This window comes from Apteryx rowi, unplaced genomic scaffold (genome assembly GCF_003343035.1).
Source record: "Apteryx rowi isolate R43461 unplaced genomic scaffold, aptRow1 scaffold_79, whole genome shotgun sequence".
NCBI classification, from domain to species: Eukaryota; Metazoa; Chordata; class Aves; order Apterygiformes; family Apterygidae; genus Apteryx; species Apteryx rowi.
In genome coordinates this window covers 750566-776684 of record NW_020451082.1, presented here as the reverse complement: position 1 = coordinate 776684, position 26119 = coordinate 750566, and the positions used below count along the sequence as shown (strand labels likewise).

The 26119-nt window shown below is 36.6% G+C and overlaps 1 protein-coding gene across 1 annotated transcript in view; it reads right to left on the bottom strand.

Moving 5' to 3' along the window:
* Positions 1-23903, bottom strand: part of CENPF (centromere protein F) — a 43480-nt gene extending 19577 nt beyond the window's left edge. The window contains exons 1-12 of the mRNA XM_026088867.1: positions 23888-23903; positions 23503-23576; positions 22748-22952; positions 22204-22400; positions 18341-18456; positions 16799-16890; positions 13674-13944; positions 11943-12145; positions 8989-9114; positions 6395-6523; positions 4255-4377; positions 271-406 (exon numbers count right to left, since the gene is read on the bottom strand). Coding sequence (XP_025944652.1) covers positions 271-406; positions 4255-4377; positions 6395-6523; positions 8989-9114; positions 11943-12145; positions 13674-13944; positions 16799-16890; positions 18341-18456; positions 22204-22400; positions 22748-22909 — 1555 coding nt within the window. The 5' untranslated portion in view covers positions 22910-22952; positions 23503-23576; positions 23888-23903. The remainder of the gene's footprint in view (positions 1-270; positions 407-4254; positions 4378-6394; positions 6524-8988; positions 9115-11942; positions 12146-13673; positions 13945-16798; positions 16891-18340; positions 18457-22203; positions 22401-22747; positions 22953-23502; positions 23577-23887) is intronic.
* Between the last annotated feature and the right edge of the window lie 2216 nt (positions 23904-26119).

Sequence of the window (26119 nt, the reverse complement as noted above, 5' to 3'; positions counted from 1 at the left end):
AAGACAGTCAATCTTGGCAATTCTACTGACAATTTTCTAGATGAAATTTTACTATTTACTTTTACTATTTTGAACTTTCATTATATTTCAAAGCATTATCCTCAAGTTATTACACTGGATAAAGGATTTTTTTAAGATCACCTGAGGCTGTCAGAAACCATGTACTCATAGACATTGTTAACTTTCAGTTCTGCAGTCTCATATAAACCTGCACTTCAAGCCAGTTCGTCCAACAAGAGTTCTTTCTGTAAATTCAAATACGCAACTCACTTTTCATCTCTTCAGCAAAATTCTGGCTCTGCTTTAGAGACTGCTTGATGATTTTTAGCTCTTCTTCAAGTTGGTGGATCTTTCGCAATTTTTTTTCAAATTGACAATTAAGAAGGTTTTTCTCCTTCTTCAATTCCTAAAAAAGTCCAAACAAGACCATATTTCAAATGAATTTCCAAGGAGATCAAAGAATTCAGTTCATTTAATCAAAAGAAAGATATTCCACTATGTCTCACTATGTCTTTGGGAAACTGGGCTTGATTCCTAAACACTGCTTGAGAGCACAAGCTGAACTATTCTTAACTAGCTGACAGTGTCTGTGAGATACTGCCAGTTGACGTAGTTAGGGTGTCCCTTGGATGTCCCAAGGAAAGCAGCTCCACATGACCTGACCCAGCCAGATCAAGACAGGACAGAACGTAGCCTAGGATGTCTGAGTTGACGAAGTTATGCTACCTTCTCAAAGCCACAAAGGAAAAGAATCTCTGAAATGGCATCAAAATTCAAAGAAACATAGATCAAATTTTGCCTCTCTACTGGTGCAGAGATAACTTTTCTTCCCACAGAATAACATCCTTGTGGCAATACTGGTCAAATTTTATTTAGAAATGCTTACTATTTCAGAGGGTTATTTCACCATTAAGAGTATTTTTTCCAAATAATTTGAGTTAAAAAAAAAAACAAACTATGCAACTACATTGCATCTAGGAAGCCAAATAAAAGTTCTTTTAAGGAAACTAATCCTTTTTCTCCAAACTCCTGTGCTGGACGACAGATGGCATGGCACTGGCATGGCCCAATTGGAAACAGGCCGTCAATTATTCATCCGTTTACTACTARCAGATGGGCAGCAGTTCACAGAAGCCAAGTTCAAGAAAAGGAAAGGTCTGGATGAAAAAAAAATTAAAAGCTTGCTGGCAGGGCAGGCTTGTTTTTGCAACAACATAAATAAATCACCCTGAGAACAGAATTAAAATTGTCACTGTCACTAACAGTTACCTTTCCTTCTACTCATAGTCTCCCCTACACACAGTTTCAAAAATCCATTCACTCCATAATGCATAAGTTTCAAGGAACAAAGTTTTCTAGTAATCTTGATATATAATAATTTTTCAAAGAAGTACAAGTGGCTGAACTTCCTGTATTTAAAGCATCATATGCAGATGCAATACAAGTACATGAACCAAACAAGCCTGTTCATCAGAAAATCTGTGATGATCTATGGACAGAAAAACAATTTAAGGAATTAAATAACTGAAAGGTACAAAGATTCAAAGATTACAAACAAGCAGCATTCAGCAAAAATGAACCCATAATTTAATAAACTAAGTATCTGGTAACAACTAGCTATCTGCACATTTCCAAAGCATGAATAGAATCTCTTTGTTTTAAATCCACTTACAGATTCTGCTTGGTATATTGTTTTACTTAATTTAGGCATTCTACGATTGTCCCTTAAAAAAGCAAAAACCAAACCAAGGCAAACCCCAGAACCTATGCACACAGTTAGTACTATTATCCAGGAGAAAATCTGCAGGGAGCAGACCCATGAGCCATACGTTTATGAGCAGTTTGGGGCCAGACTGACCATTTTTCCAGAAGCAGTATTGGACTTACTTGCACCACCAAAATGAATTAGCATATACTAAGATGTCAGAATTGCTAAGCTACTGAGATGTCACCATTGGAAATCTTAGAAGTCCTTGGACTAAACATATCCAGTATGTCTCATAAGTGTATCTGTTTTCTGACTTTTTTAGGACACCAACTGTATCATACTGTAATGACTGAAGGCAACAGTGAATTAACCATTGCAAAGCAACTTTATGCTCCACTGGGTAGTTAGACCATTATTATAAGACTACAACAATTTTCCTTCAGTAAAGGAAATGTCCAATGTCACTATCCTTTTCTTTCACTATAAACAAAATTTACTGTGAACAAAATCTGCAAGACTTCTAAGCAAAAGATGCAGTTTTTTGCAACATATACATTTACTATAGAGGGGAAGGCAAGCCAGGGTCTACGCTCTGCTAACATACACTACATTTTATCACATGTGAGACAAAATATATAGAGAAAACTGTAATGGTAGCAATCTCTTCAAATATTACAATTTCCCCCAGATTCATCTTCTTTATAAATTTATTGCTCATGTTCTAACACAACATCACTGTCACCAGCTGTCCAACTCTCTGGCCAAGACAAACAAATACGAAGAAAAAAACTGGCTATAATTACAGCTTAGTAAGATGGCAACAATTTTGATAGATAAAATAAAGAAAATAAAGCACTTCCAACTATTTACAGCAAAAAAGGTATCTCCACCAATCAGACACTCTCTGACAGTGGGATCTCACAAAACTATAACAAATCAAATCTCACTCTGTAATTACACAGCCAGAAAGGCATGAGCCCACACTATTTGATAATATCTTACTCTTTTTGCCTAAAAATATGAAAGATTACATTGACAATGAGCAGAAGCTGGACAGATTACACCTGGCAAGTAACACATAAGAAAATGTAGATTAGCTAAAACTTTTTTTATATTACATATAAATTGTTAAAAATATGGCTCTCGTCCTTTGGGATACATTTAAAAAAACAAAAATTATCTGGATTAGCCTTATCGTTGGAAGGCATTGGTGACATTTATTTAGTAAATTAAATGTACCAAGGACCATTAACTGGCATTGAGGCCAAGTGGCATGGAACAGCCCGTATCTGTACCATCAAAATCTTCTGCCTTCCAAAACAGGTGGTTTTAACCAAACTGCTTGCTGGGAATGGTCCCAGGCTCAGGCTAACTCCCAAACTGTGCTGGGAATTGTTTGAAAGAGTGCTAGTCAGCTGGGCCAAAGCCCAGTACTATTCTAACAATTTAACAGTATAAATGGTCACATTAAAATACCTGCAAATGTCCCCTGACACTGCAATTTACCAGTATAAAAGTAGCTGCTGAGGCTAAAGTTTCATATATTAAAGTATATGAAAGCTGTATCATGGGCTTCTAGCTCTGAATCAAAATTGTTGTGGTCAGATAATACACATGAGTTGATCTGGTCAAAAACCACTATGTTGGTTTAAATTTGTTCATAAAATTTTGACAGGTAAATTTTGTACTGGCAGAAATTATACCACATTATTTTATATCCGCCCATGACAACAGGCAACAAGTAAAATAAGAGCATTTTAAGTGAAAAAAATCTGTGACATGGCTTCCATATCTATGGAGCCCTCTTTCTTTTCTACCCTTGCTTCTAAATAAAGGAAAAAAGTTTCATTGAGAGAGGTTTTCTAGTGACATAACTGTAATGATTTCAAGTGTGTCTGATTTGATTGCAACCAAAGCAAAATGAATATAACTGAGAAGACAAAGGAGACATTAAAGTGGTAAAGATTTATCCATGAGTGAATATGAGGTAGTATATCAGTATCCAAAGACATCTCTGATTTTTTCTTCATTTTGTGGGAAGCTTTTATAGTGGTACATATGTATTGGACTGTGTTTCATCTGAGAAAAATGCAAAGTTTTCAAAACCAGGATATGGTAAGCCTCTGAATAAAATCTTTGAGTTTAGCAGTGTGCACTGAAAAAGCAGTCAATGGTTCTAGAATTTTCTTTTAAGACCAGACAAGTACTTATGTATTTTTATTTTAGGACTAAAAGCAAAAATCTCTTGAAACAAAAATCTAAATTTGATAAAGGTAAGTCCAACATGAACTAGAACTGTATCAGTAGCATTACAACAATGAATCCTAATCCTGTAGCCAATTCTGCAAATTGTGTTAGCCTACATGAAGTCAGTGAAAACCTTATTTCATGTGACAACTAAGATATATTATTAAGATAGTCCCTAAAAGTGTTTAAAAACAGCTTGTGGGGGAGATGCATTATTTGAGTAATTGGATTGGTACTAGTGTTTACAGATTGCCAGTATAGGTTATTAATTATACCAGTTAGGCCTCTAAATTGTATACCTCGAAGCTTCTTGTCAAATCAGTATCCTTAGCCTGGGTTGCTAATAAAGCCTGCTCTGCTCTGCACAGGTTCTGGGTGAGATCACTGGTATCATGTTCCAAGCGTTGTTTCACTGCCATTAGCTGTAAGTATATTGAAAATTCACATTTTATTTACAGTCATATATAACTCTTTTTGGTTTTTAAACTCCTGTGCATGAACTCCAAAATGCTATTACAAAATAAAAGAAAACCGAATTATTTTATCCGATCATGAACCTAAAATTGCTTTACTGTCATTTAGAAAATAGCTTATTATTGCCTATCCTCTCTTCTATCTCTGAAGAGAAAAGCAGTATTTCTAACAATACATACATTTCTAGACTAACAGTCTGAAATTTTGGACTAATGTATCCAACTTTTAGCTACATCACCACAGTAATATCTGTAGGTTATAAATGAGATTTGCAGTATAATATCCTTTTTGTTAAGATATGTGAATCCAAAAGTAAAGATCATAACTGTAACTATCACTCCATTGACATACTCTTTTAGCTCTGTCAAACTAGTCCTATAGTGCCCCAGATTAAAAAGGAAGAAAATCCCATTATCAACCTGAAAGAGAAAAAATATATACACATTTAGTCTGCTGTCATTAGGTAATAGACCTAAAACACCTGTTTTCTATATAAAATCAATTTCTTCAAGTGAGCATATGCAAAAGAATGTGCATGTAAAGAAACCTCCACTGAAAACATTTGATTGAATGTATTCACACAGCTGAACTGTTAAAATAAAACAAGCTTGCAAGAAAGCTGTTGTCAGTTTTAGAAATTCTGTTTTATTTCAGCAGACCCAGTATTCCTAATCATTAGAATAAAAAGCAATTTCTCAATGGAAAATGCTGTGTAGAGAAACAATGCTTTAATTGGAACAATGGTTAAAGAGCACTCTGATGAGGCTAATTATCCAGCCTGTTTTCAGGTTCTTCCACTACCTGCTTACTTTTCTTCTTTCATCAAACTATACAATTTGGTATTTTCATACTAATGCTCCCCTGCTAATGGGGCTTCTTAATACAATGTTCAAAACCTTGTGGCTCTGTTTATGAATTCAATTAGCTCTGCTGCTTTATAATAGCTTTCAGATTTTTTGAGACTTTTTCACATTCCTCTTTTCTGGTCATCTTCTCTTTAGGCTTGTGCTGCTTTGCAACTTCCCCCAAAACATGGTTGATGCAACTAATCTGATCTAACGGCTAGCTGCTGCCAAAACAGGGGAAGACCTCCCTCATACACGTCCTCCATTATACAATCCCTGATGCTCTTCTCATTTTGTGGAAAGCCAGTTTAGGCAGTTAGACTGATGGAAAACTCTTGTGCCTGTGCATACATAATATTTTATATATACATACATATATATATGTGTGTGTGTGTGTGTGTGTGTGTGTGTGTATAAATAACTCTGTATTTTTTTCTGTTTTAGCTCCTTTACCAGATCTCTGCAGGGTCGTATGAGTGGTAGTGTTGCTACAAAGGAAGTAAGAGGAGTGCATGGCCACAGGCTATGGAGTGGGGCTGTCCTTCCCACAGGCAGTTATTTGTTGGATCAGCTTAGCTCTACCATCAAACCGCACCTCTGCTAGCAGAGTCAGCCCTACTGTAAGGGCTCTGAGATGGAGTTTCTTCCTCAGCTGCCTTTACTCCTTGAAGTACGATTTTCCAGAGCTGTCTGTGAAAGACACTTTCAACCCTCCTAACAATTACCTGCCTCAAACTATAGCCTGCTACTTGCTAGCTGTCCTGCCACCCCTGGCTCCCAGCCTCTCCAGGCTTTCTGTATAAAGTGTCTCCTGTGGTCAGCCATAGCTACTCCTCACTCTTTTAACAGATTTATTTTAGTTACACTGTTCTGCATGTGTATTTCCTCCCCTGTGAGAAGTGGACTAGTCCCAATACTTTTACACCCTGTAATTCATACTTAAATACATAGTAATTCAGTGAGAAATGGTAAAAACAAAACAGTTAATACAAACTGTACAAAACATTAATGTAAGCCCCCACAYTGATTTTACATAAAGCAGATAATAATTAAATTAAGGCAGTACTGATCAAACCACTAAATCACAAACCTAGAAAGGATTTTAATACAAAAAGCCTACTTTGTCAAATTCTGCCTGCAGAGTGCTGAAGTCATTTTTGGCTTGCTGGAGCTCCTGATTCAGTTTGTTTTTTATCTGGTTGCACTGTTGATCCAATGTTTGTAACGAATGTTGCTGACAAGATATTTCCTAGAAAACGGCAGTATGTTAGAATAGAAATAAACATATAACTGCAACAATTATCTATTTTCAATACTGTAGCTATAACAAATGATATTCATTAGCTAATACTGACTACCCAGAGAAACCTCTCTTGTATAATTAAGTTTAAAACAACACTGATGCACCCTGCAAATTCGATGCAGGTAAGAATGGTCCTAACCCAATTTAAGTCATCTGCTTAAAAACTCCATCACAGCAGCACTCCTATCACAGAAAGGGGAAAAAAATCTAAAGCTAGTAAATAATGAAATTAACATTTTTCAGCTCAAGGATAAATTTTCATATAAGAATTACAATGAAAAAATTGACAAATTCATCTCTTCTTTGCTGTTCCTTACCATACTTCAGAGTTGATTTTTTCAAGAAAAAAAAAACTTAAATTAATATGCAGCATGGGACTGAGCAACAAGAGAATCTTAAAACGGCATTCATGAAATCTGCATGAAAAAAATAGCATCCCCAAAGCACACTTGAAATCTGTAGAAGGATGTGTATCTTACGACATGCCATATAAGCAAACCAGCTGTACTTGGCATTTCTCATGAGGCTTGTTCCTATGCCTTTGGATCTTACAGTTGTGATTCTGTACGGACTGAAGAAGAGGTTTATGATAGAATGTAGAACAGTAAGAGTCATGAGGATACTTAAGAGCAATAAATGAAAAAAAGGGATATCTATCAGCAATAATTTCTTTGCAAAGGCTGAAGGATGCCCTACTAACAAATTCTATGACGCTTGTGAAGGAGGAAAGGCCATAAAGTGCTAGTGCTTCTCTTTGGTATTTTCCTTCTAGTAACATCACATTCTTCAGAACACGCACTCACTTCTGTACCCATCATCTCCTCCAGTGAGAGGTTGGTTCCAAGAAGCACCAAGAGATCCATTTGTATGAATATTAGTATTCCCTTATATAACCATGTTCGTTGTCTCTTTCTAGAGATCTATGTGGTCTGCTGGAAAATGAAATCTGCGTAGGAACAAAAGCTCTCAGAAGCAGCTGAAACAGTCAGTATCAGTTTCTGCACCCCTGCCTTCCTAATCTCACTTGATAAATTTCTAGGGACCAAGCTAGCAACCTCAATCCCCTGTTGCGACGCATGTAACACATCAGCCTCCTTTTCACCAGTCACCGACTGCCACAACAACATTACAGCAGTTAAAGAATATMAACTATAGCCATAGTCACTTCAACTCAGGGAATACAGGCAAATTGCTTCACTAAAGAAACAGAACCATACTGCCACYAGTCAAATTGAAAAAAAGAAGAGAGAAAAAAATACAAATGGAAGAAAAGGTTCAGAGTGAAAGGAAGCAGAACTGACATTTTTTGCAATGTGGATCTGGCCGCCAGGTGCATGCACCCTCTGCACTTAAGTCCAGTGTATTTTAGTCAGTCATATGTGTGAAATGATGCCAGCACCATCTACATTCTAGTATGTTCTGYGCAAGAACAAAAACAGCAGAAGAGGCCTGAGCATTTCCTATTTCCTACACCAGTAAGACATCTTCTCCAGAGTGAAGAGCAATATCTAAGATATCTGGAATAATCTGCCTTTCAAAGGAGCCTATCTCTCTCCACAGACTAAAGTAGAGTCCTAAGTAACCAACTTTGGCTGACACCTACATTTCAAATGTCTGAAGTAAKGTAAGAAGAATCCCGCCTTCTGAATTTGAAGTTCGTATGGAGAAATTTAAACAAATATTTGATACAACAGCAGAGCAATCCCCTACCCAACCCCCAAAACAAAGTACTTAAAATACCCCTCTGAAATGGCATTATCACTTCCAAATCTGAGCAATGTCTCATATTTCCTAAACACTGATATTTTATATAGCTTAAGAAAAAAAATATGAAGTGATCATATGATCTAGCTTTGACTAGTATGAATGCTAAACCTAATTCCACTAGAGAAAAGTACCTGAGATGCTGCTTTGTCTCTGCTACAGCTGACAAGAAGGAACAAAAATACACATATGCTATTCCCAAATTTTATGATCTTCTGTGCATGATCCAGAATGAGAAGAATAGAGATATAATCCAGAAGAAATTAGTTTTTCATGAGAGATACATGCAAACTCAATTCAGACTCCACATGAACAAATAACTGAGTAGAGTCAGAAAGTTTAAAACCATGTATAAGTAATTCTGTTAACAATGAAGCCAATGAAACCTGGTTTCTTATGGATTTGTATCTCAACTGCTTTCTCACATGGATTCTGCGATGTCTAATAAGTACTAAAATAATTCTACACCTCCCTGACAGCCTCTCTCCTCTATTGGGATGTTTATTTTCAGTTTTTCAGTTACCTCTGAGATCTTAACTGCTCTGTCCAATTTGGTTGCAATTAACTGAAAAGCAGATACACAACATAGGCCATGCAATTTTACCTCCTCAGGAAATCAAAATAAAAAAATGTTGTTCTTGCCTTACCTCTTGGTATTCCTTTTCCTTTGCTTTTATTTTCTGTTCTAAACAGCAACGAGTACTTTCAGCATTTTGTCTCTGACAATTCAGTTCTTCTGACAATTTTTTCACCTTTTGCTCCATCATTTTGACCTATAATAATTTAGTTATCAGTCTCAAGTGTTAAAAATGCAAGTCTTGTTTTATTTATATTTGTATGCATTCATATAAAAAGCACTGATTTTACTTATTACAATTGCTTTGGCATTCAAATAACCTACACTATAACTTTGCCTGGCAACACATAAATTTTTAGCAATCCAAGGTAATACACACATACTTGCTTATCATTTTAATGTTAATCATCTTCATAAAATCAGTGTCTTTGATGACAGCAGTTTGGGGACAAAGACAGTACCTTCTTAAAGATCATACTATATATAACTTTTTTGCCCCAGAATTACTCGATCTGCTTGACAGTCTACAGAAATGTACTGTATCTAACACTAAAACTAAATTATGTTTTCAGTACCTCAGGTTGTTAAGAACTAAAGAATGTCCCCTAACTGCTAAACAACTAAATATTTAGACTTGGAATATAACTGCATATTACATGGAATCTCAGAATGATTCAGCACATTGATTCTGATAGGAAAAAAATATGCAGCTATCTTAGTCTACTTGAACAACAAGGCAGGAGTATTTTTCATAATTTAAACTTTAATTAAAAAATGAGTAGCCCATGTTCTGGTTTAACCTCTATGTTAAAAGTATGTCAGTTTGTTATCTAATTCAGTTTATTAAATTAGTATTAGGCTAACTAAGAGAGTGAAGCAATGTTCAATTAATTCCATGAAGATAAGAATGTATTTCTGTTCCAAAAACAATCTCTGAATGCAAAGTATTCTCTATAAAGTTGCACAAAAATATTTAAAATATTTTTTTCCAGAGGGTGAGAAAAACTGGCCAAGGGTGAACAGGGCTGTTTTTTTCATGGTGGCAAAGGCAGCTCATGAACTTAATGAAACAATAACCCATCCACGTAATAAGAAAATAAGAAGCAGGTAGTAGTAACGGGTACATAGTAGATAGCAGGGTTTGTGAGGTCCTACAAGGCCACATGGAAACTTACTTGCCAATCAGAAGGGTAGTAATCTCAAATGATGTTAAACAGAATACTTAATAACACAGAGGAAATGCTGGGGCCATGGGTCCATGATCATGCCATTGACACAGCAAGAAGTGCAGAAAGGAGGCACTAATTAAATTTAAATTTAGGCTGCTAGGTAGGAAAATAAAGTCCAGAAACCCAATGCAGTTCTATATACAAAGAATGAGGGGCAGGCAGACGATCCTGTTTCAGTGCAAGAATGAGAAAATCAAATAGAAAGGAGCATCTTTTAGATGTTAGGAGCAAAGGAACCTTCTGGGACAAGGCGATGCTGTGCTGTACCTTAGGGATGGAGTGCATCTTAATTAAAATGGAGCCAGTCAATCTCACTTGTCCTTGTCTTTCCCCATTTATATTCTTAGCTATACAATCTTGCCCCTTCCTTTGTCCTGGATTTAATGCCCATTTGATTCCCCAGTAAGACAATAAGGCTCTCTTAAACTGGTAGAAAATTAACCAGGCAAAATTAAGCAAATAATATTCAATGGATTTAGGAAGTTGAATCAGGTCAGGAGATCAAATAAATGAAAAGAAACAGACATTTTCAGAGCAAGTGAGCTTTCAACTTGGGTCAGCTGTCTTCCCACAAACTCACCATGATCAGAGTGCCGTTATATATTCAATGGATTATGTCAATAACATGATTTTACCTTACTCCCAGTCATAACCTCCCTAAACCAGCTCCTGACAGACAGCAAAGACAGAATGTTACTGTCTCTTTCAAAAGGCACACGGATTAACCCTCAACATGCAAAAGGGTATTTTTAATGACCAATACAGAACTTGTAGGAAATAGCACAATTTTCCAATATATGTAGGTAGCAGGTAGAAACTTGCTGGCAAAGTCAGATAACAATTATTACACTTGGAGAAGATACACACAGAAACATGTTTTTTCCTTTCTTGTAGATGACTGAAAGTAAATAAAGAGCAACATGGAAATATGAAGATTGAAGGAATTATGACTTCTGTGCACTATTTTCAAGTTTGCGAAATGCTGTGAAAAAGGACTCTAGAAAGGTATTGCAACTGGACTAACTAGGAAAAAAAATTATTAATGGTTATGCCATGCAGTTTGAATTCAGTGATTATGACCACTGGCACTCTCTTTTTCATTGCATAGTTATAAGCAAAAATCAGAACCATTTCATATATATATACATATATATATACACACACATATATATACTATATATAACACACTTAAAATTCTTGGCTAAGCAAACTGTACTACCCTTTTGTTCCTTATTAGTTAGTATATCTATGTATGCAAACCACTTAGGATTAGGTCATGAAATCCCATTAAAAACTACATAAATTCTCCATCTTTAATGGCATTTTAACTTATATTTTATTTTACAGAAGTAATCTAAAATCAAAAGGCTATCTCCATGAAATACTATAGTTTAAGAAACAGATACTGATTTTCGGCCCAAGTTACATGGCAGAATCTATTTAAGGTCAGAATTTGCCACCAGATGTCATTGTTGCTCTATGCAACTTTATCAGAAAATGTTTTTCAGAATTCCAGTAAATCTAGCCTGAAGGCTAGACCTGGAAGATGAAAAATACTTCTTCAGAGGTAGTAAGAACATTCCAGAAAATGGGCAACTGCTTAGGAGTATCTACAATTGTGCAAGTAATACACATCAAACTAACATATACTTATCAAAACTCAATGCTCAGCAAATGCTCAAGAAACTTATCTGAGTACCTTGGTTCTTATTACAATGGCTGAAAATGAAGCACATTAGTAGTACTGGGAATGAATTGTAACAACAACCAGAAGATGCGTGATGCAACATTTTACCTGTGCAGTAGCTTGGTCAAGTTGTGTTCTCAGTTTAGTCAATTCATCTTTATTTTTGTTCAGAACGTTATCCTTCTCTACTAATTCCARCTTCATTCTGTCCAGCTGGAGCTGAATCTCTTGATGTTTATTCATATGGCTTTTCTTCTCTTTTTCTAGAACTTGCAGGTGTTGTTCTAGGTCTTTAATTTTGGAATTTAGCTCTGAATTTTAGAAACAGTTAAGATCAATGATACTTTCTGCTTTGAAAGGCATTTCTTCCAGGTGCTGAAATTTCAAGGGGTCTACACATTCTAATATATTTAGTATGTTTGATAAGAACACAAGCCTCTGACAAGGCAGATACATTGTAAATTGTTCAGCAAGATAAAACCAAAATTTTTCATTTTTTCTTCCACTACTACTACCTTAATGACTGAAATTATCAAGACTGAAAGATAGTTAACTCTAAATCAATCAGGTTCACTCTGTAATATATGAGAACACAGAAAAAGTGGAATTCAAACACAAATGCTGCGAAGGTGAAGACAATTTGCTCCTAGAAAAACTGGGGTTTTAAGAAAATATGCAGAAACATAATTCACTCAATATATAAAAATTTTAAAGTAAAGAACATCACTACAAACATATATTTGGAGCAAAAGTGAGCCTCTGCATGGAAGAGGCTTTTCAGCTGTTGGGTATCTGCAAATACAGTATTTTAATCTTTTTCCTGTCCCTAAAGCAGCATACACACAAAGCAAAATCAAGTGATGCTGTCATAATATACATCAGTAACAGTTTGCTTTCCAAAATCACAACAAAATTTTACAGTAGAAAACAGTAGTCATTTATAGGAGTGCTATCAAGAAATTACTATTATCTGGTAATTGTTTTCATAAAACACTATTCCATTGGTGCTGAATTTATATGGCTATATACAAACTACAAAGATGTAAATCAGTCTTCCAAATTGAAAACTCAGCTGAGATTTAAATTTTGCATGTAGAGAGTACAGGGACTGGTAAAACAATCCTACAAGAAACAGTTAGTGGAAAAGCTTGTCCAATGCTAGGTTTGAGTAAATGTTCACTAAATCCATAACAGACAAACTATTTTTTCTCCTTTGACTATCAAATCTCAGGCAAAAATATTTCTGAATGTCAATATGCATGAAATAAGAAGGTATTTTGCTTTATCATTGTATTTTTAATATCATACTTCATCCTGGGCCTTCCTGTAACATCCTTTATGGACAGAACTCAGTTATGCATTAAGCGAGTTTCAATCAAGTAATATTTAACAAATATATTGCTCAGCCATAAATCTCCAGAGTCGTACAAAATTAAGGAAGCAATATAGTACAATTTAACAGTGAGATGTAAGGAAATCCTAAAGATTTTTAATGCATTTTTAAGGGAATTGTTCCATGAGCACTGGAATTAATGAAGCTTGTTTACCTAAAATTTGYTTATATGATGACCAATTATCCCACCCCAAAAATACAAACTCCCCCTATTCTCTCTCTCATACCCTTATATAAATGATAGTGGATAGTCTCCATGTACTGGCTGGTCATTGAGAATACACACACTAGCAGCCAGCTGGGCTAGCTGCCAAAGGAAACAACAGATATCTTTCTCGTTTCCTCACTAAAGCACTAATTTTGATACCTCTTTTCTGTCCAGACACCAATTTTCATGAAACTATATAGGAGATCGTCTTTGAGTTTTAAAGAAATATGTAAAATACCTTGATTCTGTGCTCTTAGCTGGTTGATGAGTGAAGAACTATTACAATTCTCAGCAAAACTGTTGTTGAGCTCTTTCTTCTCTGATGCTATATTAGAATTTGTTTCTTTTTCCCMTGGAAAACAGGATGTTGCAGAACTTCTCCTTGCAGGGGTTTCTTGATTTCTAGATGGTGTCTTTTCTTGTTGCCATGAAAACACAGATGAGGAAGCCTGATGCCGAGCAATCTCCCTGTGACTCAAATTGCTTTGAGGATAAGGCTGATTAATTTTCTGTGACCAAGAAAAGAAAAGTATCTACCTTTACACAGCTCTGTGTCTGACAAATAACAAAATAATTCATTTATTAATAAGTAGAAAATAGGTCATGTGGTCAATTCACATTTTTATGTCAACACACATCATCCATCAGTGCAATTTACTAATTCATACCATTGCTTTTTATACAGCATAAATTAATTAACTTTAATGTAAACCTAGGCATCCAAGAATAATTGGTAAAGCTAAATTTATCCACAATGGTCAGAATCTCAAAGACAAGAGGCTTTATCTGTTTCTTTATACTTAGCATACCCAGATTTTTGTCTTTTTTGAGAGTTCTGCCATCATTTACTCCTGCTATCCTCTTTCTACAGTTTTAAAAATCAAAACCTAAGTTTTTACAGGCAATTTCTGACACAAACAAACTGCAAGAGATACACAGTTCTAGACTAATGTATCTGGCCCAGTTGTTTTGGATAAGTACAGGTAAGTTGAGAAAATGAACCCATTTATTTAAATTTCCAAATATATAGTACCTAAAAATTCCAACAATAAAATATGCCAGGTATCTGTTTTCACCCTCTTCCTAGAGAAAAATTAAGTAGAACCAAAACACTAAGTATTTTTTACAGTATCAAACCTTTTTTAAATGAAAAAAATCAAGCACTTGAAGGTTCTATTATATTCTTATACCTGATTTCCAAATGCCTACCATTTGAATTGATTTTTTTTTTTTTTWAACTAAAGCCCTAAACCAGGTAGTACCCAGCCTGACTTCTCAGTCCAATCTGAGAATATGCTGTCATGTAGGAATGGCTGTGCTAGGACCAGACGTCTGTCTAGCCCAGGACATTCTCTCCAGTCCTGTGAAGCAACACATTTAGAGAAAGAGCATAAAAATCCACCATGCATATAGTAATCATTCCTCTAATATGCCATTTAAATTTAGARTTCCTGAGCCAAACGTCCAAAATTCAAAAGTTTGAATCCAGAAAATTAAGGGAGTTCATCATTTTTACTGAAACATTTTACATGAACTTTGTATCTGTTTATGTTTTTGTTTTCCACAATATTCTGTGACAAAGAGTTCCACCATTTAATAAAGTACATTGTGAAAAACTAGGTTTTGTTCTAAGCCTGCTGCCTGGTAATGTAATTGTGCCTTATGAAAAATTGGAAAATGACCATTCCATGTTTCTTCTCTCCATCCTCAATCATCTTTGTACCATCCAGTTCAACAAACCTGTTTCGAGATGAGATGACCAGAATTGCAAGCAATATTCAAGAGGTGAGTGCCATATGGTTTTATACAGGCAGGGAAAAGTATTTTCTCAACTAGTTCTTAATTCTTTTCCTAAAAATTTCTTTTTGACCATTGTTGAACATGAAACTGAAGTTTTCAGAGAAATAGACACAATAATTCCAGAACTGCTTTCTGGAATAGTTTCACCAAATTAGGAGCCTGGATGTATTGAGTATGCATTGTTAGGATTATGTTTTCCAGGTGTGTTACTTCACATTTTTTGACACTGAATTTTATTTGCTGTCTTATTGCAATTATTCAGTATTGTGCAATCCTGCAAAGTCTTCAACCATGTCGTTCATCTGTCTTTCAGATCATTAATGAATATGCTGAATAGCACAGTTCTCTGCACAGATCCTTTCAGGACTCCACTGTTGAATTCTCCAACTGTAAAAACTGAACATTTATTCCTAACCCTCAATCTTTACTTTTCAATTATTGAGAAGACCTCTCCCTTATCAAAATAGTTTAGTTTTCTTTGAGCTTTTTGGAAATCCACTGACATTATATTGTCTGAAGCACACCGAATCATATGTTCTCTGACTTCTTAAAAATAAAACCTCTGAAATATGTGGCGCATGGTGTCCTTTTACAAATAAAAATTGCTGACATTTTCTCAATATATTATATCTATGCATGTATCAACAAATGTAATGCATGTATCAACAAATGTATTAATTTATTTCCATTTCTAACAATTTGCCCAGTACAAAAAAGCCTTACTAAACTACAGTTCCAGGAAATAGCACTGTAAGCCTTTTTAAAAACTGGCACCATCCTTGTCATCTAGTGCCAAGAGGAGACTGAAATAAGTTAGACATCACAGTGATTCAGCAATGCCACATTGGAGTACCTTATAAATTCATGGATAAATACTATCTGTATCTGGTGATTTATTATTACTCATTTTATCAAGCTATTTTAAGACTTCTACTGAGTTTTCAAATTTGAGGCTGTGCCAGAGATTCAACTCCCATAAAGAAAGGCTCTGATATAGAAAATTTTTAAAGCTTTCAAATAGTAAACACCAAGTAAAAACTGATTTCAGCTTTTCTTCTACAGCCTTTGTTTCTTGAGGGCTCCTTTCACATTTTAATCATCTACTGGCCTCTGAGATCCTCTAATAAAGTTCCTACTCCAGATGCATTTGAAAAATTTACTAGTTTTTATTTGCTTGGTAAGTTATTCCTCATCTTTTCAAGGCTATTTGATCATCCTTTTACATTTAATTTCCCCAGACTGGCACTCTGTTCTATTGTCCTTGCTGGGACAAGATTTCCAGTTTTTGGAAGATGGGTTTTCATCCTTAATGTCCTTCTTTACTTTGCTATTCAATTAGGCTGGCTTTTTTTGGATTCTCTAAGATTATTTTTGAATGGTGGCATACATTGATTAATTCACTTCTTTTTAATTATAATTTAAAGTGATGTGAAATATATTTTACTAGGTTTCTCTATAAAATTGTATGGTAAATTCTTAACAACTGTATCCTTCTCCCTTTTCCAAATTTGGTCAGTATTTATTTTCTTGGCTATCCCACACACCATTTCAAAAAACACTTACTGTAACCTGGATGGTTCTCAGTTCCACTTCTAGCTTTTTTCTTTCTTCTACTTCTTTATTGTATTTTTCTTCTAATTCTTCAAATTTAGCATCTACAAAAACATAATGAATATTTTATCATAATCTAGCTTAGTACATAGGTAAACTTTTCTAGCCTATTCCTCCTTACAGAAAGATAGCAGTGATAAAAACAAACAGCTGTCAGAAGTGTCAGATAATAAATAGGAAAAAAATGTGTATGAATTATTTTCAGTAATTTAGGAACTCAGGTACACTGATGGGAGATCTGGAACTTGACATTAGACTGAAAATACAACTGTTAAAATTAAGGAGCCAATACCAGAATTTATATATTTAAATAAATACATTCACACACACACGTATATATAAAAAATATTTTCCCATCAGTAATCCACTAGCATTAATATGACTAAGAAACTTCCAAACATTAAGACTGAGACTTTTCCTTGAGTTCTTTTCAAATGCAATAGAAATTGGACATGAACTCATTTAGGATTCTTCTGCTGGAATTTTAAGAGGAACATACTACTCCAAAAAAAGTCTTGCTTCCCTTTTCTTGAATTTGTATATAATCATACAACTCTCAAATAATTCTAGAGCTAGAATGTTTTGTACCATCTGAAAGTATTTAACAATCCAGCTTTTAATGAAAAGAACTCAGCAACAAAACTATTTTAAATATAGTTATTTTAATCGAATCCTTATTTCAGGAGGACCACACTTACAAATTCTGAATTCTTGACAATGTGAGTACTGCACCTCTTTTCACACATATATAAGGAAATAAAAAGGAACAAGAGTGCAATAAAGTATCTCAGATTTCCCATCAGAGTAAGATTTAGATGCCAAAACACATAGAATATTTAATCACATCAAAGAAATAACAGCTTGCTCAATACTGAACCCATGAAAGTTCTTCAATGTAGACAGCATAAGAATGTCTGGCTACAGAATAGTTTTCCAGTTAAGGAATAATCCTCTCACTTTTCTAGTTCATTCAAATGTAAATCTATTTGATGTCTAAATAAAGATAGAAGAGATGCTATGAAATAGCTAGAGAGGGTTTGCTTTAATCATGTAGATTATTATTCAGAATAATAGTCTAATTCACAAACAATCTTCTAGAGAAATAACATAAACAATTGTTTACTGAACTTTAACTAAAGCACTTGTAGGTGAAACAGAAGGAAATTTGCTCTTCCCTATGTGAAGACAGCAACTGACACTTGGAACAGGCATTTTATTTCAAAAAATTATCATCTCGATTAATATTCCTATTACTATTCCATGCCCATCAATGTAGTGCTAAAAAGATGAAATATTTGTCATAAATGTTAAATCTTTGCTAATAATTTTTAAACTTAGAACCTATGGTGTTATGAACCAGGCACTGATAATAAACTACATAGTAGGGACTAGGCAACATAGTGAAAGGGTAATGTTCAAAATTCCCCTACCATCTTCCAAGAAAACTGACATTTTAGTTAACTACCTGTGCTAGAAGAAGAAAAATTAATTTACCTTTATGACTTTGAATTGGTGTAAAAGGAGCGGTAAAACTCTTCTGCGGAGTACCACTGAATGATAAGTCTCCTGTAATCAGTGTTTGCTGACTTTTCTCAAGCTCACATTTGTATCTGTTTAGGTAAAGAAGTAATGGCAGAAATTAGCTATGGAAACTAAGAGTTCAATTATCTGTTTTAAGAACCTGAACCACACCACTACAGGAAATCTAAGAACTTGATTTAAAGATCAGTTTGGAATTAGACCTTCATACCTACAGGAAGTAAAGACATTTCCACGGGTAATTTTTAGTTACTATAAAACAGAAATATGAATAAAGAAAAGATATTTGTGTTTATAATTTCAACATATTTAATCAGTTACATAGGACTCAAAACTAAAACAAATCATGTAAATGAACATTTAGAACTGTATATGATCTCACTATATGAAGTCATAGTCCAATTAAATACACTGAAATCTCTGTAAAAAGTTGTAAGACTCTTACTTCTTCAGAAAATGTCATTTGCAGAAAACATACTACACATTGTTAGTATTGATACTATGCATTGTGAAAAACATAAGCATATCTCATGAAAATGGAAGAGCACACCCTCCATCCAGAAGTATATTTTTCTTGCATACCACTTACAATGTTACTACCAAAAACACCACAGTCTATGCTGCTATATGGATAGAGTAGCTGTTCCATGGAAAGTTACATGCTCATCCGAGGAATCCACATAAGTTGTTTGAAAATTATACAATAACTGCAGTCAATGGCAAGGCCACTGTGGTTTATGCCAAGCGAGCACTGGTTGACAAGACTGTTATAGGCTGAAGCCCACTGTTAGTGACTGCACAACTTTCCATTCCATTCTCCCTCCCTTTTACAGATCAAAACCCATGAGATCATCTCATATGGTGAATGGTTAATTGCTATAAAGTGGGAGATAATTAGTTATTGTTATGAAACCAAAACAGACCAAAACATAAAAGCAAAGTGAATGTCATAATCAAGTTATATGTAATAACTGATGTTCTTTGGTAYGGGGTAGCTATGCAAAGTAATATAAATAAGAGAATTCAGTAAGTCAGACTTCCTACACAGTTTTGGGATTGATAAACACATAGCCCTAGCCTGCAACCTCTCTGACCCAGCCTTTGAGAGCAGGAATAGAAAAGGTCATTTGGTTGCATCAACCTTGTTGAATCACACTGGATACTTCATTAATGGATCTCAGTAATTCCTTGCACAAAGTTGGTGTTTCTAAATGTCATGAACTTATGCGTTGCTGTTAAGAATCTTTTCATAGCAGCCAAATACCTGGTCTAATCATGATTCTCAGACACTCAACTATCATTAGATGGATAATGAATAGGGGGTACAGAACAGCACACACAATAGAGCTCCCTCTTTGTTTGCTTCCATTAGTATGTATATGAGGTATAACTTCCAAAGGTTAAAGGAAATGGACACATCTGAGGCCACAACAAAGAAACATAGAGAAATTTGATACCTAGGACACGTCTCTGTCTCTATAATTACTAGCATAACAGTTAATTGCAGGAGCAGGACACAACTTTATTGAAACTTTATTTCAGGAATGGAAGGCTTCTTGCGTATGAAAGTAATTAATATTCACTTTATTATGGACAATTGTTTCAGTAGCATTTTCAGGTGTCTCCAGTATGGAAGTTTTAGTGTATGAGTTACATTCTACATCTATAAACAGCACAGAGACTGTTATTAGTGTTGTAACACTGAGGCAATGAATGACATCTCAACCTTTAGACATGGACTTAAATAAAATGTATCATGCATCAAGAAATAGCAACTCACAAAACTGTAACTAACCAAAACAATATATGAATACAGTTGCATAGACCATATATCCATGCAAAGGTGATGTTTTATAAAATCAAAGATATCTTTATTTCCCACCAACTTTTGTCCACTAGAAGAGTTCAGCAGAACTACTGAAGTATGGAGTAGCAGAAGTGTCCTATTCTTCCTGAAATCTGTGTTTCAGTATTTGGGAAGCAGGAAGAACTGTCATGGAAGCTAAAATTTTTCTGCTACCACATCACTTCTTTACCTAAGCAACTGGATGCAGTAATTCAGTCACAGCACTATTTGTTTTGACCCCTTCATCTTCCACTCCAATAGATGTTCACATCTCCTTCTTCCAGTTGCCATATTGTATTGGCAGACTTGATCTTAAAGATGGAATCAAAAAAAAAAAAAAAAGTGCACAAAGAATTCTAAATACTTCGCAGGTATCAACAAGGCTCCCAAAGATCTATCCTCCTGAGGTCATCTTTAATGAAAGGCAGTATATTTTTTCAAAGGAAGAGAGGGAGAGCAGGGCAGCAGAGAGGAATGTGTTAAAGAAAAATTTCCATATTGAAGAATGATGCTATGAAAACATGGTGGCCCAGTCAGTTCCCAATTTAAAAAAAAAAAGTTATTCTGTATGGTCTCACTACAAGAAGATAGATAAAGATCTAGTACTGCAACTAAAGAGATGACATGCAAAAAAAGAGCGTGCCACACCTGTTTAAGACAGTCAGTCTTTGATGACTTAGGCATCAGCTGGATCTTAAAATGACAACCAAAGGAATCTTCTCAGAGGTTAAGGATGCTAAGGGATGCAGTCATACAGCCAAGCTATTTTCTATGATGAACCAGTCCTTGCCCTGGTGTGTCTTGTCTCATCAGCCCTTTCAGATAGCATCCAGGAAACTAGTGTGCAAACAGCACCACCAAACAGGTCAGAAGTACTTCTTCATTCCTAACATCAACTTGCACTGACAGAGAAGGGGATTTTTCTTCCTTCCTCCCTTCTGACATGGGATTTTTTCCCTTCCAATAGGGTGCATAATTTTTACAATGAGGATGGTGAGATATTGTAAGAAACAAAGAAGTGAATGAAACTGTGTTTAGGCTCTTCAATTTCTTGGCACTAAGCTCCTCCGGTAAATTTAAGTTTTCACTTCACCAACATGATCCTAGCTATATCTGTCTTTCATCAATAGGGTAAGAATATCTTTTCTTTACATCTTACACTGCTGCTTGATCCAAGCAAGCAGCCAGACTATCAACACAGATAAAGTGTATTCTACTCAACTGTAACAACCATGTTGTTAATCAAAAGGCATGATAAGCCTTCCATCAAGGTGGCCAGGATTTGGTGGTGGGGGGGAACAGAGAGACTGATTCAACAATACTGTCAAGTAAGCCATTCTTGAAGAGATATTAGAGTCTTACAGACATTAGGAGTCTTAGCTACATCTTGCAATACACAAATGTGTATTCTATATCATGTTGATAAAGTTATACTGATGGGGAGGCTTATATGACACTGCAAGAGAGAAAAATACACTATAAGCAGCAGAAAATTTTGTGAAGAGAAAACAAAACTAAAGTATGACCATAAGCTATGTTAAAACTAAAAGTTTTACCGGCAAAACATCCTCCACTTAAAATCAGATTCTATTAAGGCAACTGAATAAAGGCTCTGATTTCACGAATAGAAAAGCTCTATTTTTCAGTTATAGCAAAGTAATTCAGTTGTGCTAACTCATTTTTTGTAAGGATGAGTGGATCCCTTTTCAGATGGCACAGCAAATTTTCCCCAAATTAAGCAGGAACTATAGGTGCTTACTACTTCAGATGATACACAGGTTTTATGTAGAGGACCATATATGCATGTGTGTATCTAAAAACAGGCCAGTGTTTTGACATTTTTGTCACAAAATTTGTATGAAATGTGGAAAGAAGAAAAACTAAAAAAAACAATAAAAATAGAAGATGAGCAAAATATGAGAAAGAAAAACCGTAACATATAAGTTAGAGACATACAGGTGCAAGTCCTCACCTTTTAAGTTCTTGTTCTAGTCTTTCAATTTGCTTCTTGCTTGAATTCAGCTGCCCTGATTGAAAGTTGACTTGAGATTCTTTTACTTGAAGATCATGTGAAATCTTCTGCTTTGCCTTCTCAAGACTATCACACAACTCCATCAAGCTCTGGTTCTCTCGTTTTAGTGTTGCACCTTCATTTTTTTCATTTTCAACCTAGTTGAAACATAGACCATTTTGGAAGTGTCTTTAGTCCTCTCAACTTCTATGTAGTTTTTAAAATAACACAGAGAAAGTTTACTTACTGTTATTTTCTTCCCAGCATTTCAAAAGCCTAACAGCACTGAACATCTCAGATATACATAAAATTATTTAAATATCCTTGGGTGTGAAAAATGATGAAGGTAAGTATTATAGAAATACAAACTGCTTATCAGGTCAGTCAGTGAAGGGAAGCAAAAAAAAAAAATTAAAAAAAAAATCACATAATAAAGCTTTATTACAATCATATTTGGCTTGGATAATGGCATTCCAGGGAAAGAAGACTGTGGTACCTACATTACCTTCTGTTTCTGCTTTTGCAGAGCTGCCTCCAAAGACTCTAACTGGAACTGTCTTTGCTGTCGCTCCTTTTTAAGCTTGTCTACTTGACTTTCAAGCTCTTCAATCTTCTGAAGGACTCTGGTAGAGAGGCCTTCTTTCCACTCCTCCACAGCCCAGCTCATAGTGACAATTTTATTCTTTAATACAAAATGGATAGTACTAAGCCTGAAATACAAAGACAAATAAAAATAGACTCTTAAAGAGGTTAAATAAGCCTCCCTTCTAGAATCATTGTCTTTTAAAGCTTAATAGTGTTTAGAGTATCTTACAACCTTGAGTTGAAAGCCTCCTGATCCAAGCACCAACTTTTAATATTAGGTCCTATTTTAACATTCTTCTGCTTGATTGAATTGGGGGGGGGGGGGGAAGGAAGAATTAATCTCATTTTAACCTAACAAGAATACTTTTACATATTGTTATAATTGCATTTTACAGATGTTTCAGAAACAGAATCTTTTTCATTTTGATGCTCATGTTGAAGAAGTCCATTAACACTTATGATCRCACTATAAGCCTCGTCATCTTGTTTTTATGATGTTTACCCTAAAAGRCTTGCCTTGTGTTGTGGAAAAAACAATGGCTTTTAGGCGGCAGCTGTGCTTTCTTTACAGAAGTTTTTGAAAATGCTACCGCAGAGCTGTAGGCACTAAGAATTGCTCTATACTGGCAGAAACAAGCATAGAGAATTTAGTTTTTAAACATAAGTTCAGCACACCTGCAAGATCACTTTTTTCTTTGTAATGACTCCACGCTGTGAGGAACTGGCGTTGCCTTATTTCCTTGAGACACCTAAATAGGGATAGTTTCTTACAACAAAGCTCAGTTACCGATAGACAGAGCCCATCCAAGCCCGGATGCATTGCAGCGCAGCGCAAACCTCGCCGGGCCTCCCTCCGTCCGGGGAAGGGCTGCTGCCGGGCTCTGACACAGGGCACCGCACGGCCGCGCCGGGGGGCACCGGCACGGACCGGCCCCGCTGCGCGCCCCGCCCCGCCCCCCCCACCCGCGGTTACTCGCCCGGCGCAGGCCCCGCACCGCGGCAAGCACGGCACACCGAACCGCTGGCACCCTCCCCCCGGCCCGCCGCGCCGCGCACTCACCGCAGCCCGCGGCCGCCACCGCCGTTCAAAGCGGCCGCTGCCACTCCCCACGCGCCCGTTGCTTCGCTCACAAACAGCGGAGCGCACGCGGATTGGCCGCCCAGCGCCGCCGCTCGCCACGCGGGACTCGCCGCGCGAGCAATGAGCGCGCGGCGCCGAGCCGGCGGCCCCCGCGATTGGCTGGTTCGGAACCATTCAAACTCCAGTGGTAGGCGGCGGGGTGAGTGTGAGAGGAGGTGGCTCGCCATTGGCCCCGGGCTGCGGCGGGCCCGGCGGCGGTTGGGCGGGGGGTAGGTGGCCGGGCACCGCCTGCCGCCGCGGGCACCGCGGGGAGGGCGAAGCCTGGCGAGTGGCGCCCTCGCCCAGAGCAGGCCCGGTGGCTGCTCGCCGGCTCCCTGGCGGCATCGCGGAGCAGCCCCGTGACGCGGAGGCGCGGGGAGGGGCCGGGGAGTGAGGCGGTGGGGGGCGCGACGGGAAACGGTGGCGCAGGCCGGGCAGCCGGGCTGTAACGGATGCCCGAGCGAAGGGTCCGCCAAACCGGGCCTTTTGTCCAGAATCCCTTTCCCTCTCCTCCAGCGAACCTGAGTTTTGAAAGAGAAAAAAAGTACCCCAGTAGTATTCTGAGGAAAGCCAATTAAAAGAAATCTACAGAAGCATTACCGAATGGCTTAGTATTCAGTTTTATCCAAATTGCTCCTGGCTTTCTTTTGTTTGTGCTGGGGGGGGGGGCAGTCAATATTTTCTACCCTAAAACAGCAACACAAAGGAAAATCAGAACATTTGTCCTAGCAGGAGACAACACAGATCCTTGAATGCAAATGCAGCAGTGAAAGCTTAAAGATTGCAAAGCAAAAGATTGAGCAATGCAGATTGCAAACTTTTCTGGGTGMCAGTGATTGGGAATACTAAATACTTCCTTTGGTATTTATCCCCCTGCCCTTTCCTTGAGCACCACTGTGAGGGTTTGGGTGGTTTTTTKGGGGKTTTTTTTTGAGTTTGAGTTTGAAACAAAATGATACATTTTTCATCAGAATATGGAAAGTTACTGTCTTGCCTGTGACACTTATTCTGAACCACTGTTTTTAACCACATCTAGGAAATTGACTTAAACAAGTCGTCTTTGATAAGTTAAATAAGGTAGCCAGTTGGCTCACATGAGATATAATTACATATAAATACAACTGGCATGTAAACTTACACAACTATAACATTTTTCTCTTGTGGCAACACTGACTCCCAGACTATCATTTGCAGAGCAAATGGCTCTGTTTTCAGTGGTAGAAACAATTCTAATAGCCTATATCCCTAATGATCGCCCATGCTTTAGTTTCTCTCAAAACAATGTAGTTTTCTGATCCTTCTTGCAAATATCATGGAATCCTGTTATGTCTTAAAAGATCTCCATGATCCAAATCCAAATCCATGAACTTGAGATCTGACCACAAGAAAAGAAAATTCTTCTAAGCAGGCACTTGAATGCCAGGACCAATTATATGTAACTTGACTGACCTGTCTCAACCGGCTCACCCACAAGGTGCAGCTTTTTTTTTAATCTACAGCCAAATGGCACTCTGAAAGGTGTGAAATTCTTTTCTCCATTTCAAAACACCAAAGAATTGACTTTCTGTCTGATCCTTATAAATAAATGTCTTTGCTAATCAGTATCATAAGTAAATAAGTGCAACAAATTCACTAGCACACTGTTATAAAATCTGTAAACTAGCCCCAGAATAAAACAACAAACCACTGAACTGATGGAACTGATCCATTTTAAATAAATCTTAACAAATAATAATTAAAAAATCAAAGCTAGCCAGTTCTGTGATCAGCTTCATGCACTGTCAGAGATAATTGCACAGGCATTATTGAGGGGGTAGCACAACACAGCAGAGAAGCAGGAACTAGTGGAAGAGCGGGAATTCCCTAATGCAGTACTGGCAAATGCTTTGATTCATGAAACAGAGGATCAGTATAAATTGAAGGYGATCCCTCACTTGGTGGACAAGGAACAAATGTTCTATAAGAAGTAAATATTCATGATATGTTATACTCAGTGTTTCTCACTTGACAGTGACAGTTTAATCAATTGTAAAAGTCTAAAGAGTTTTCAGTTACTGCAGATGCAACAGTGGGAACGCTGATGGACAGGGAACACTAGCATTTAAACTAGTGCATCATGACAAATCCCCCAGGGGTGGCTTATGTGAAACAGTTTAAAATACTAAGTCCAGT